The sequence below is a fragment of the Electrophorus electricus genome, chromosome 22 (genome assembly GCF_041902795.1).
Source record: "Electrophorus electricus isolate QZ-2024a chromosome 22, ASM4190279v1, whole genome shotgun sequence".
NCBI lineage: Eukaryota > Metazoa > Chordata > Actinopteri > Gymnotiformes > Gymnotidae > Electrophorus > Electrophorus electricus.
The window spans coordinates 7698236-7713461 of record NC_137518.1 but is presented as its reverse complement, the minus strand read 5'-3'; the positions used below and the strand labels follow the sequence as shown (position 1 = coordinate 7713461).

The 15226-nt window shown below is 36.0% G+C and overlaps 1 protein-coding gene across 1 annotated transcript; it reads left to right on the top strand.

Annotated features, from left to right (window-relative positions):
• The first annotated feature begins 2862 nt into the window (after positions 1–2862).
• cdk4 (cyclin dependent kinase 4) lies at positions 2863–14018 on the top strand. Its single transcript, XM_035520586.2, has 8 exons — positions 2863–3124; positions 4545–4765; positions 9399–9534; positions 10125–10292; positions 10454–10563; positions 11821–11871; positions 12620–12755; positions 12992–14018. Exons 1-8 carry the CDS (start codon positions 3122–3124, stop codon positions 13079–13081), a joined length of 915 nt encoding a protein of 304 aa, XP_035376479.1. The 5' UTR covers positions 2863–3121; the 3' UTR covers positions 13082–14018.
• Positions 14019–15226: the final 1208 nt, after the last annotated feature.

The following is a 15226-nucleotide window of genomic DNA, read 5'->3' as shown; positions in this document are numbered from 1 at the left end:
TGTTCTTCGCAGAAACGCGCGACATTTTGTGTTAACTAGGTATTACCGTTGTGTTACTGTAAGTCCAGGGGTATGAATATTTGAGTAGACTTACTCATAAAGCACATCAAAATCTAATTTTCATTGCCTTTGATTATTTTCTTTTTTCATCCTGACAGTGGTAACGCTACCAATTCAGTCACGACTCAGTGAAAATATTTACTATAAGGCAGTGAGTTCTGGTGCAAAATGGGTACTTCTAGTAAATTGAGTGGTGAGTGTTCAGCACATCAGATCAGTAAAAAAAAAAAAAGTTGCATTAAACATGGTCTTCAGAGCAGCTGTTTCATGTTCAAAAATATGTTATCTATTCACCAAATGGAAACTCCTTTGTTCATTTGAAATGTCACTTTATTCAATTTTCATAGTTATTAATAAACAAATATATATTTGTTGTTTGTATTACACTAGACCAATGCACGGACAGTCATATTATATATATATATTTTTTTCCAATGACTGATTTCAAATAGCAAATCACAGTTGTATGTGAGCCTAGCAACAGAATGTCTCAACCAATCAAAGTCTATTTCCGCAATAGGCGTCCTTTTGATTGGTCGACACTGCTCCGACACGGAAGACTTAGTATTACAGAAGGCGTAGAAAAAGTATGCATGATAATTGCTTACTTTGCTTTATTTAGAATTCTTACTGGTATACTGTAAGGAAAACAACAACGACAGGTCTAAAATTCACAGCACTTACACTACACGTTCGCGGTGGACAAACAAAGCGCATAATCAGAAATTCCAAAGGGCAGGAGACAAGACCAGAAAGAATTAGTAATGGATCGTAAATTTATTAGTATTTAAAACAAGAACCCAGGTGTGCCCATCTGCATTCATTTAGGTTCAGATTACACGCACAAACAGTTTCGGCGTCAATGCATTCGCTATATGTATTAGGTTATTCGAAGAATAACTAATTTCACCTAAATATAACGTTTTCGGATATTTTGTTCCCGCACCACGCAATGTCAGATGTTTTCAGTAAGCCTATTTAAAGAAACGAGCTAAGAATATTATAACGAATACTGCTCTGAGGTAATTTTGTGAGTGTTTTTGCAATTGACGTAACTATCACTAGTGGATCGCTGGGTATTAATTTAGTGTTTTGTCCATACTGATGCATAAATGTACTTGTGGGTATTCTGTAAACCCTCATATATTAATGTTATAACTATGTTAAGGAGATGATATTCTGATAACGCAGAGGCAAACATACCATGCTGATTTTCAAACTTTTCTTAACAAGCGTCCTGACGGAGTTCTGATGAAAAGTGTATGATAACCTTTAATGTATACAACACCACACAATAATTCCTTAAACAATATATGTAGATTCTCTGCTATCAGGAGCATGACATGTTTTTCAGCTGTTTCATTTTCATTCAAAATGGTCACTTTAAGGTAGTACAATGAAAGAGATCATTGTTTTAAACTGGAAAGCAGTAGAGTCACAGCCATCTGTGCCTGATTTAAGATTATAGACCTACTGTTAAACAGGCCTGTTTGGCTTTTATATTTTGTTTTACACGTATGGAACGTTTAAGCCCCCAGAAGCTACAAGAGGAGTTGCCTTTGATGGGGGCTGAAGAGATACCTATCAACTTGAAATGTGCTGAGACTTCTTTGCAACCTAACTGAATGAAGAAATAAAGAATTATTATAAATGTTTTTATACGTTGCTGGTTACTAGATAGATGCTACACATATCTTCCATTGCATTCTGCAGATGTAGCACAAAGATTTAACTGCATTGTGTCTCAGTTATTCACAGCAAAATGTATTAGTGCAGTGCACAACTTCCAGTCCAATTAGCCATGCATCACTGAATTAAGAATAATGAGAGAATATTATTAATAATAAGAGATCAATAAGAGAAATTCATCACTTAATGAACATTTTATCACTGAATAAAACGATTAGCTGCTGCTCTGGGTATGACCAAGTTAACCACAGTTTTTAACAGATGTCACAGTGATTACATCAATGGGATGAATGAAAGTGCTGTATTTTTCCTACTTTACTAAGCTAACATAAGTACTCCATCAAATGGAAACCCTAATTAGAAATTGCCAAAAAGCTGGTTTAGTACAGTGTGCTAACCGCAGTTTTTATTATGTTAAAAAGTGGTGTGTGTGTGTGTGTGTGTGTGTGTGTGTGTGTGTGTGTGTGTGTGTGTGTGTGATATAATTGGCTAAGCTGAGTACAGAGAACCATTTGACATTACCATTTGGCTGAGTACAGAGAACCATTTGACATTACCATTTGAAATTACCATGTTTTAACTGAGAGTGTTAGTTATTTTAGTATTGATAATTAATCTCTTCAGCAATCATAACTGACACAAGAATGTGGTCATAAATGTTCTTTCACATATAAAGTTTGGGAGAACACAAGACCATATAAAAATCTTTTATTATATTATCAGTGAGTTATATTACTGTGTTAAAAGTGAAAGATATGCATCATAAACTCATCCTAAGTGTTAAAGTATTTGCCCAAAACTTTACTTAAGCACTGAAAGAAATAACACATATATGTATAAAAACATAGAAAGAAAGAAAGAAAAACGGCAGTTAATTAAATATAATATAAATATTCAATTATTGAAAATAAATGATCTCAGAAACAATATTATATCTTTCATGGAATGTCTGAAGTTAGATAAGATCTAGATTATTTTATTTCCACAAAATATTTTAGTTATGTTCTACAACGCCTTTTTAAAATAGGCGGTAACAAGACGCAATGTTTCGCACGACTCATAGGTTAGTTCAGCTGTTTTCTGACTCCACAATCCAGTCTCATTTTTATCTGACTCCGCCTCGATGACAAGACAGGAAGCATCTAATTTTCACAATGAGAGTTCAAAATAAGGATAAACAGAAAGTTTGAGAAAAGGTGCTTGAAGACTAAACGATTAGTTGCAATTACTGGAAATAAACAACAAAGAAATAAAGAAAAACTCAGCTCGACTTTATGAGGTGCGGAAGGACAGATGCGATATTCTGTTTGTGTGGCAGACAGCAGCTAGGTATAGCTATCTAGCTAGTTTGCGTCTCAAATCGAAAAAGAACATGGTAAGTTTCTAAATAGTTTCTAAGTAAAATAGAACTCGGAATGCTCACTCATCTTAATTACTCATTCAGTTGTATGTGGTTGCATGACGTTCATTTTCACGAACAACCAGCAGCTTTGCAGTGTTCGAAATGAAATAAGTCCTTGGATATCTTGCATCAAGCAATTATAGTTATTATACATTTTTTGGTGATATGTGGATAGAGGTTACAACGTTTTTTTTAAAAAAAAATTCTTTGTTTATTTGTTTTAGCTTTCCTTTTTAAACCCCATTCTGAGTAATTAACAAAGAACCCTCCATTCGGCACCACGTGCTGAGGAACAGGAGCTATTGCTATGGACTATGAGCTGCTGCGGTTGCTTGTGATTAGTAAGGCCACCGCTAGTGTTACTAAAAATTGGCAAAGAAATGAAAATATGTTATGAATAAAAGCTCTGATTGTAGATTAAGTGGTTTGATTTGTGACTTGTTTCTCGATGTGTATGTCTCAAACTCATTTTTTAAAGTTGGCCGGACGTTTCGGAGAACGCTTGTTTAAACTTGCAAAAAGATTATACGCGTCTTCCGTTAGCATGATTTAATTTGGGATGATCATATTTTTAAGGAAGCTGTTTTGTTCTAAGTGAAAATCAAGAGTGATCAGCAAAGTGGATGTAGCTTTACTGAACTTTACAAATTTCAAGGAAGTCGTACCATGTTTTCTGAATGTGAGAACCGTCAGCTAATAGTTCAGTTAAAGAACCATGCATAAACGCTCAATAATTTACTGAAAGATGTAAAGTCAGAACTTTACTGTTTTGGTGTAGAATGAGAAATTTAAAAGATGCAGTCCTCAAGAATTAAAATAGGACTTCATGTGAATAGAATATGTTTGGTGGTTTGTCTCTGGAATGTTGTGCTGACTCTCACTTGGAGGATAAGTTTAGATTCCACCATCTTTTCACATATGCTTATGATTGAGGACAGGAATTCAGAACCTTTAAATATACTATATATAAATAATTATAATATAAAAGTGCTAATGCTTCTGTCTTAATTTTCAAACACTTCTGACTTCACTCATACAGTCTAAGTACTAAGATATGTAAAAGTTGAGTTGAGCTTAATCCTCTGTAGATGACACCCCAATAGGTAGTTAGCACAGTTGATATGGGCCCAGGCAGTATATGTGGAATACATGTGACTGCCTCATTAATGACCTGATTTAACAACAATGTGATGTGCATTATGATTGAGTTTTGTGCAATTGTGTGCAAATATTGTAGCCTTATATTTCACACAGTTTAGAACTTAGGTGGTCAATAGGCAGATTTATGTACATTTATTTTACTGTTGTCTTAATTTTCCTTGACTCATATACTTTAAAATTTTTAATTTAATTTTTTATTAGCTGTAACAAGTCTTCCTTTCTCCTTTTGCAGGCCATGACCCAGGAAAGTGGGATTCAGTATGAACCAGTGGCTGAGATAGGAGGGGGTGCATATGGCACAGTATATAAGGCCAGAGATAAACAGAGTGGACAGTTTGTAGCTCTGAAGAGTGTGCGTGTGCAGACAGACCAAGAGGGCCTCCCCTTGTCTACTGTGCGAGAGGTGGCCCTGCTAAGAAGGTTGGAACAGTTTGACCACCCAAATATTGTGAAGTAAGAAAACATACTTAACACCATATACATGCCAACAGCAGCATCAATCAAAGGTTCACTAAACGGCTATCTTGGACCAGTGCTGTCTCTGTGACTATACTGTTGGTCCTGAGACTAAGACAATGTTTGAAGGTTTGTCCTGAGTAATTTTTTATTTATTTTTTCCTCCCCCAGTGAATTTTTTTTCAGTTACATGATTTGGACTAAAGGGGCATTGCAAATCTCCTTGCCTTTTTAAAATATAATTTAATTGTTTCAAACATCAGTCGTAATCTGGCTGCTGTAGAGTCTATTTCACAGACTATAATTGATTTAATTTAGCATGTACTAGAATGTTGTTTTAGGTAACAATGGTTGCTAAAAGGGAATGGTAAGGATTTCTTGAAATTGGTTTCATTACACTTAACTCTGTCTAGAACAGCCATTTTGTTTCCTTCCATAGAAGTAGATGCTGCATCTACCTTCCAACTAATTACTAGAGTAGTACCAAAAGCGAATTATTTTTCTGTTGCTTGTTTATATTCTTGTCTCTACGTCGTCTTTCTCTCATTATTGTTCCGACTCAAGAGTTTATGAACTGGGATTCTGATGTCTCAGCAAACCCTCGTTTTTGTACAAAACTCTAGCATTCACATTTTTAAGTACACGAACCATTTGTGTGCAATTTGTTTTTGTTTATAAATGTGCATTGGTGTTTGCAAACCTTATAAAATTGTGTTACTTATATTTTGTGTTGTCTTCATGTATAGTGATTGTGTGTGTGATGAATGATGTATATAGACACACACTGAGGTGCCAAAAAAATGGTACATGAGACATCAGTCTTGTACTTGGTTCCCACGGGAGCGTAGGACTGCAAAAATGTGATGGGGCATGGACTCCACAAGGTTTCAGAAATTTTCTGTAGGCAATGAGCACCATGCATACTTGCAGAATAGTCCACAATTCTGTTGTAATCCGAGGTGTAGGATTTCTGTATTCCACAGCGCATTGCATTGCATCACAGATGTGCTCAATAACGTTGGTATCTTAGGTGGGAATGGCAAAACCCCAAACTCAGAAGTGTTTCTCTAACCATCAGACTGAATGCAGGACATGAATGGGTGTAACTCGCTAGAAAGGAGGCATGCATAGCGTTCATTGTCAGATGTTTGTAGACGTACCAGGGGTCCCATGGAATCCCAGCTAAACAAACCCATAGCATTATGGAGCCACCACCAACCTATACAGTGCCCTGTTGACATGGTGTGCATATCTATCATGTGAAGCAATTCTTGCCAGCTGATGCTGATCACGTTCACCCAGAGTCTTTACAGCCACACTGCTGTCGAAACTGAAGTTTTGCCACAATTCTTGTCATGCCCTTCAGCTTTAGAAACAGCTCTAGAAGCTTCCATAGATGTCTATCATTTTATATACGCACTGCAGACACAACCAATGACGTGCATAGGTGGCCTTGCTATATAGGCTCGTCTGTACCAGTTTTTCTGGCACCTCTGTGTGTGTGTATGTATGTAATAAATATATATATATATATTCATATTCCATATTCTACACCCTTCTGAGCTGCCTCTGCTTTCTGGACTTTCTAGGTCACTCTGCATGTGACTTCACCTTCCTGTGTGACTATTGCCTTGACCGCAGTTTTGGCTTTGTATTATATCCATCACATTCATGTACTACTAACCCGTGCTCATGTTTGTAATTTCGTTTATCTAAATTATATAAGTAATAGTTTGAAGATTCTCATCTGAATACCATTTTTAATCTTGCATATGTAAATTTTGTTTAAACCTTACTATTGTTAGATTGCAGATTCTCATTATGTTGAGTATCTATGAAGCTTTGCAGTAAACACTGGCAACACAGAATGGTGGAATAATTTGTTTCGAGGTATGATTGGCCAATCGAAAGAGTGCCATCGAAGTGAGGATTTGTTGTAGTATTCTCTTAACGACCTGTAGATTGGCCATATGTATAGTTGAGAAATAAGGTCTCAGGTAGGCTAGACAGTTGACATGGATTTGTCAAATACAACAAAGTGTCTTCTTGGCAAATCATTGAATTAAAATAGACATCCTGCATGAATGTGAACTGAACAGGGAACATACAGAATGCCACTGACACACAGTCAATGCTTTCTTTTGCTGTTCAAGGGGTGGACTTCCCTCCTTTCTTGGTTTATTTGACTATTTCCTACTAATTTTCCCTTAATGCTGGTATTCAATATGTGTAGGGGCTTATTGTACTCAATATGGGCAGGAGCTGGAAACTGAGCTAAGGAGGTCTGTTCACATAATTGCACGTTAGTACACTTATTCTGTAATTCTGCTCGGATCTGTGTTCCCTCACCGGTACACACCAGCTCCGTACAACAGTAGCTTGCTGAACTGATGTTAGAGTTTGAACTGGAGCACCAGGCTCCCCTCATCATTTAGAGGAGACATCAACCACCTGACCCTGAATTCTGAAGTACTTGGATTCAAACCACTGATCAACTACCTCACCACCAGAAAAAAACAAAACAACTGATGGTTCCACTGCTATAACACCTTCAAGGAAGCATATCAGGCTAGCATCCATGCTTGACTTGCATTAGAGAGTAAACTGGGTTTTCATCTCATTCCCTTATACAGGCAGAAGCATAAAACCACCAAGCTTGCGGTGATATTAGTGAGAACATGGACTCCTGATGCCATAGGGGATTTGAGAGAGTGTCTGGACTCAACCAACTGGGACTCCTTCACATTTTCAAACAATAACATGGATGATACATGCATGGTCCTCATGTAGTCACCTCTTATGTTTCTGTGATGACACCATACAGAAGCTTTCTACATGTACAACAAATAACTCTGGATCTCAAATGAGATCAGGAAACTATATACAATCATAGAGCCCCACAGGAGTGGAGATTGCAATGCATACAAAAGGGCCAATGTACTCAACAAGGATGTTAAAACTGCATAACACAAATGCAGAGAAAAACTGGAACAGCTATTTCATTCAAACTCCTTCATTTGATAAGGACTGTCACAATCACAATTTACATGCCAAAAATGCCAAAGGTCACAATAGGCCCCTTGCTCCAGAACCATCTTAACAACTTCTACTCAAGATTTGAAACACAAAGGATGTCTACCCTCCCCTTCCCTCAAGTCTGTTTGTGGTCACCCTGCAAACTTGTCATACCTCACCTGTGCTCATTCATACTTAGTACTTGCATCTTCTTCTCCATCACCATCACTAAACGTCAGGTCAGCCAGGTTCTCAGGAAGCAGAAGATTAGGAATGCAGTGAGGTCCAAATGGTATCTCACATGCTATACTCATGTACTGTGCTGAGCAGTTTTTGTCCATCCTAACTTCAGTAAGCGCCTGGCACAGTGCTTGTTTCAAGATGTCTATTGTCATACCACTTCCAAAAAATCAGAACATGTCCCGCCTGAATGACTACAGACAAAATGCCTTAACCTCTGTAGTCATGAAGTGCTTTGAGAGACTTGCAACATGCCACCTCACAGTCATGGCTGGCAGCCTTCAGATAGTGTGCAGTTCACATACACCTAACAGTTCAATTTGTCTACACTACATTCTGCAACACCTGGATGGCTCCAACACCTCTGCCTGTGTGCTTTTCATAGATTTTAGCTCTTTCTTCAAAACAGTTATTCCTGATGTAATGGATAAAGAGATGCAGCTCAGTGTTTCCGCTTCTGTCTGTACAACTTCTTGTCCAATAGGAAACAGTATGTCAGGGTCGTGACCGTTTTGGACACTCTGCTTCAGTACTGGTGCTCCACAGGAATGTGTGTGCTCTCCTTTTCTCTCTGCTCTTTACACCAGTGACTGAATTTCTTACTAACAAGGGTAAAGCAAGAAAGTCTGGGTGCAAATGCCAAATGACAGCCTGAAGTTTGTAATATAACCAGATGCTAGGTATATTTTTGTTCTGGTCTGTGGTTCAGAATTGTTTTGTCTTTTGTTCAGGTAGTTAAATACTTGCTTAGCAGGGTTAGCCTGTCAGCAGCAATCCAGTTTTTTAACACTAAAATATTGTGGGTTTAGTAGTCTTTGTGTTTGGGTCCGTTATTCTACTGAAGTGCCTTGCCTGAGGTGGTTGTGGTAGGATCCTGGCGTTTGCTTGTGAATTCTTTACTTCAGAATTAATTCTGCTGCTTCTGTTGGGACTCCTTTCCTCTTGGTTTTACTCTGGTACAGGTTAGTCTAAGATTCAGACTGTCACTGAATTCTGCAGGTGCTTTCAGTAACATTTGAGTCTAGTTTATATATATATATATATATATATATATATATATATATATATATATATATATATATATATATATATATATATATATATATATATATATATATAATATTATTATTATTATTATTATTATTATTATTATTTTTATTTTATTTTTTTTTTGTAGTAATCCTTTATAGGGTTATGTTGGTATTCTCTTTCTTGTGGTTTTTGACACATGCATGACTATCTGCAGTGTTAAACTGTTTAGCAGTTTTTCCTTCATGTATGGAAGGGTTCTTTGTGTATAGCGAAACTCATCAATCCATTCTTGCTTTTTAACGATGCATCAGCAGTAGTATAATTTACTTTCCTTTTTGTTCAGACTCATGGATGTGTGTGCCACATTAAGAACAGACCAGGAGACTAAAGTTACTCTGGTATTTGAACATGTGGATCAGGACCTCAAGACGTATCTCGAGAAGGCTCCACCCCCAGGACTGCCTGTTAGCCGAATTAAGGTAAAAGGACTTTACTGAAATATGATAGTCTGTCCTTTCAGAAACAGGTGAGAAGTTTTGGCATCAAGGTCTGTGATATTCAGGGTGACCTACAACAGACAATCTCCAATGTACAAAAAGGAAAAAAGATATCACAGTTTAATAGCAGAACACCAAGATTATTTTTGAATGTTTAAAGATCCTTCATAAAGAAGAATTTAGTATTGCCAACAGCACATTACTAAGAACTTAAGCGGACCCTTAAAGGCATTGTTTGTATTGTTAAGGAGATATGCTGTTCCTTAAATAGTCAGTTTATCCAACAACGTTGGGAAAGAAACAACTGTTCTAAATATCCTTACTTGATTTTATGTCTCATCTTAGCACATGCATCTTTATCTGGGAGCCTTTGAGTTTGAAATAATGCAAATTGTATTTGGGAATTTTGTATCCCAATACATTTTCCATTACTGAAAAAAGAAGGCGTGCTTTCACCAGATACATTTAGTATATAAATGCCCAGAATTGAATTTTGGCAATAACAAATAAATATTTGTTTGTATAATGATTTGCCTCAATAACGTGTGCGTGTGCGCTTTTTCTTGTAAAAGGACTTGATGCGGCAGTTACTCTGTGGTCTGTCATTTCTGCACTCCCATCGAGTGCTCCACCGAGACCTGAAGCCAGAGAACATCCTGGTCACTAGCAGGGGTCAGGTGAAACTCGCTGATTTTGGCTTGGCTCGCATATACAGCTGCCACATGGCACTCACACCGGTGGTAAGATGGACAGTAAACCTCTACTAATTTAAATTAGTGCTACAGAACATTTCAACTTTTATTTTCCTTCCTTTATTTTCTTCTTTTGTCACCTTCCACCTCTTCCTCACTTATGAAGAGTTCTCTTGGGTGTTTGTGTCAAAATCCCCTTTTTCTTTCAGGTAGTAACTTTGTGGTACCGTTCCCCTGAGGTCTTGCTCCAGTCAACCTATGCCACTCCTGTAGACATTTGGAGCACAGGCTGTATCTTTGCAGAGATGTTCAGATGCAAGTGAGTCTGGGAAGTGATTTTTCTTTTTTGTAAATCTTGTTATTCAAACTGCAAACCTTGACTCCATTTGCATATATATGCAAGATGTGTATGCGTGCATTTCCTTTAGTTCAGTTCTGATGCTGAACTACTTTAAATGTTGGCATTGTGAAACACTGAGCACATGTACCTTGATATTTATTTTAAATGTGCTTTTACATGTTCAGTTCTTTATCACTTATACTAATAGATTTATACCTTTTACATTGAAAAAATAAGATTAAATATTTCTTGTATAGCCATCACTCGTAGACAACCCTTATTAATATTCCAAACTGTATAAATTTTGTAATACCAATGTGGAATATTTCTGGGCTTTGAAATCATGAGCATCAACTGCAATTTATTCAGTTTTGTATTTTTTCCCCTATACTAATGACTATATATTGAATACTTCCTCTAGTAATACACTGAAAATGTATTTAGAAAGATAAATGGCAAAACTGTCTCATACATAGTTGGATTTTCTCAGTGCATGCAGACTGTGTTCATGTCTTATGAAACTGGCTAGGTTACCCTCATCAATTAAGTTCATTTTATCTTTCATGTATACACACAGATGTGTACACTATGAAAACAGATCTTATTCATTGGAATACAGTTTATAAAACGGTAGTTCCCTGGAGATATATACAAATATTTATTGCTCTGTAGTGTATTCAGTGTTCATATGCTGTACAAAGGGCAGGATGGCACAAGATTTCATCATGCTACTCAGAATGGCACGCAAATAACTTTTGTTTATTTTTGGAATTTTCTAGTGAATGTTTTCATACTGTGGTCAGCTATGGATAACAAACTGTGGATACTCCTGGAAAAGAGCATTATATTGTAATTTTATAATATACAGTCTCAGGCCAACTTGGTGTTCAGCATATTAGATAAGTGGATGCCATTATAGATGCGTACCAAATGTATTACCAAATGATCAGTAGCCCAACCATACGCATGTTTCCAAGATCTGACTTGTTACTGACATCTGGTGGTCATTTAGTCATACTGATGTTTGTTGTGGGTTTTTGATTGATTTGTTTTGGTTAAAAAAAATTATCAATAAATAAATAAATATAAATAAATAATAAAAAAATTATATATATATATATATATATATATATATATATATATATATATATATATATATATATATATATATATATATATATATATATATAAAATAATGGTACTAACTACGTTTATTAATTTTGCCTTGATTTTCAGGCCTCTGTTCTGTGGAGAATCAGAAGTGGACCAACTGACAAAGATTTTTTCGTATGTACCTTTTATCCTAATATCTTAAAGATATTACAAGATATGTTCTAAGGACTTACATATAGGTTCAGCCATGTTTTTTTCCCTTCTTAAAAACACCACAGTTTCACCTTGGAGCTGCACAAATAACAATTTTATTTTCCCTAGTTTGTTGCTGAGCTTTGTGAAGTCATATATATATATTTACTTTTACTTGGAGTGATCCGTTCCCTAAACAAAATATTTGTTTTGTATTGCTACAGGAAGGAACTTTCAAAGGGATTTCTTTTTAAGTACTTATTTCATATTATTTGTTTGTTTCTTAATAGAACTGGAAGTTTAGGTATGACTAATACTTTGAACCGCAATTTTGGTGAGAAAGGAGTTAAATAACTAATAGGTCATTTTTCTTTGTATGTTTCCTCTTTCAGGGTCAGGTCAAAATGCTTATTAAAATCAGCATCTATGTTTTTGTTATTTCTGGAAGCACAATAGCTATATATGTTAGTGTAGCTCAGGTGTTGATGTATTTTCTGAATATACACATCATTGTGTAATGCATCTCAGAAGAATTTGGCTTCTTTCAGCTAGTGGGCATAATTCTCATTGAAGTGTTGCACTGCATGCTCCCCTACTCCGGTGCCTCTAAACCAGTATACCGAGTGTATTTCATTTAGCAGACCTAATCCTGTTCTTTCTGTTGTGTATGATGAAAGTGAGTGCTGTGATGGTCTACATGTTTTTGCATGTTTTCATTATATTTTGGCAGTGTTATTGGCCTGCCAAGTGAAGACGAGTGGCCAACAGATGTTACACTTTCCCGTCAAAACTTTTGCCCTCAAAGCCCCCAACCAATCACAGACAGCGTTCCTGAAATTAGTGAGGAGGGAGCAGACCTTTTGTTGGTATGTTTGTTTCCTTTGTCCTGATGCCTTGTTACTTTGAATAGATTTCACATTCATTTTTTAAAAGCAAAGTGGGAAACTTTGGGAACTCTTGGGAAACTTTGCCATTAATCAATCTTTTGATAAAATGTATGATGGCTCCCCATCACATTTATACCTAAAAAGATTCCATTAAATTTTTTATTCATATAAATTATATATAATCTACATCACGTTTATTCTCTCCCTCTCAACAGAAAATGCTAACGTTCGACCCCTTAAGAAGAATCTCAGCCCTAAGTGCGCAGGAGCATCGTTTCTTTTCGGATCAACCTGATAATTCCTAGAAAAGAGTGGCTAAAGCCTCTCTACTCTTGTTAAAGTAACATGCTTGTGGCATTATAAAGCATTAATGAGTTTACAGCCTGATTTGCTGCCATGTACAGAGGACAAAAGTTTCATGGTGACCAAAACTGACTTGTAAGATGGATTGTTTTGTTTGTGGAACATTTTAATTTTACTTTTAAGTTGATGCAGAAACATTTGCTAATTACAGTTTTTAAATTTTATTTGTAACGGTAAAGTGCTAATGTGATTTGGCAGTCAGGATGTCCTCATTTGCAGTTTACTGAACTCTGCGTTAGAAATACTCATATCCTCAGTCAAGTTTCTGTACTGATAAAGGTTTCCCAAAATATTATGCAAATCTAACACTGAGCTTTTAACTGTCTAAAATCATTATTTTCATTATGTATTTTAGATTATTTCTATTTTTATAAACATAGAATTGACTAATAGGTCATAAAGCATTTAAATTGAAGTATATTTCACTTTGTAATGCTAATCAATATGATTTTCCCCCGTCTGTTTAAAGGGAGTTCAGGACATGTGCCATTACACTTGTTCACATGTGTTTGCACTGTGATGTCACTACATTCCACAGTAAACATTCAATAGGTAGTTGTCTGGGACAAACCATTTATCAGAATACCAATGTATTACACTTAAAATGGTTACAGTGAGCATGGACAAATGATAGTAAAAATTAGTGTTTCAAGATACGTATTGGTATACCCTGGTGTTTTTTAATTGCGGTTTTGTCAGTAATTGTATTTTGTGATACCATTTTAAGTGTGTGCTCACATTTAGGTCAGTAAAAGTGGTGTATGTGGAACTAGTCCCAAGTGATTATTCCTTGGATTTACCCTGTCCTAAACTAAAATTGTCACTTTCATGACCTGTTCATTTAATGTTACTAAACCCAATAAAAATAAGACACAAAAACATCTTGTCTAGACCCTAGATAGAATAAGGGAATTTTGACTACAACAGGTGAAATATTCAGCAATAAGATGTATGCATAATAAGATGTTTCAGTGAAATTTGTGCATGTGCAAATTCACAAAGGGTCACAGTAGTGGTAATTACTCTGTAATGGATATTGTCTACGAGTCCTTAACATATTGATTATATAGAGGAAAATGTTTCAGTAAATGTGGCTTAAAAATATACTAATTAGGAGAAGCAGTTTTAAGGTGACTGACCAAAATCTTGGTAAAAACGCTACTATAACAAGATTTAATTACAGTGATCAGTTGAATGATCAGTTAAACAGGTGTAGGGATCATTCTCATTGCTAAAAAGTCACATAGAATGACAAACGTCATATAGTAGTAGTAACGTCTCATGTGAATGACAAAGTTGAATTGCATAATTTGCGTCGGCTTTACCCATATTGAAAAAGTTGGCATGCATTTATGCAAACTCTTCCAGTTAGCTCATTTATGGTCATAAGCAAGTAATTTAGGTGGACAGTGCCAAAAATAAACCTTTTTTTTTGTTTGTTGGCTCAGTTAGTTAGTACAGCTGTGGTTCCAAAATGCGTCTATTACTCTTACAGTAGTCTCTTGAATTTTATATAGTAGTTTTGTTCAGTCATGTCTTAAGTTGCTCTGGTAAATGAATGGTGTTTTAGAATAAAAACAATGTTGAACTATCTGGGATTCATTGCCAATGTCCAAGCCTGGTGATATTTTAGAAATCCTCTGCTTGACCAGGCTTTCAAACTGCCAGAATCAGACATTTTACAGGTGAGTATCAGACAATCCATCTGTTCACTGAAGAATGGTTTGGCACATGTCTACACCTGAACCCGCCTCCCATTTTTTTCCAGAATCTTGAGCCACAATAGGAAGCCGTATTCCTCTCTGGTGGAGAGAGACACTTGCGAATATCTACAGAAAATCTGTGCCAGCAGTCACAGCTGATAAATATTTCACTACTATTCCACTATGTTTAAGGGCTTTTCATACTTTGTTTTACACACATTTTTTAAATTCACTCTAAAGTGTCATTTAAATGCAACCAAAAGAAAAGCAACCAATGAGGTACACTTAAGTGTATTTATTTGGGATTTTTGGAAAGAAATGATTTATATAAGATTAAATGCACTGCATGCAAATTTATCCACAAATTTGAGCAAATAACAAATC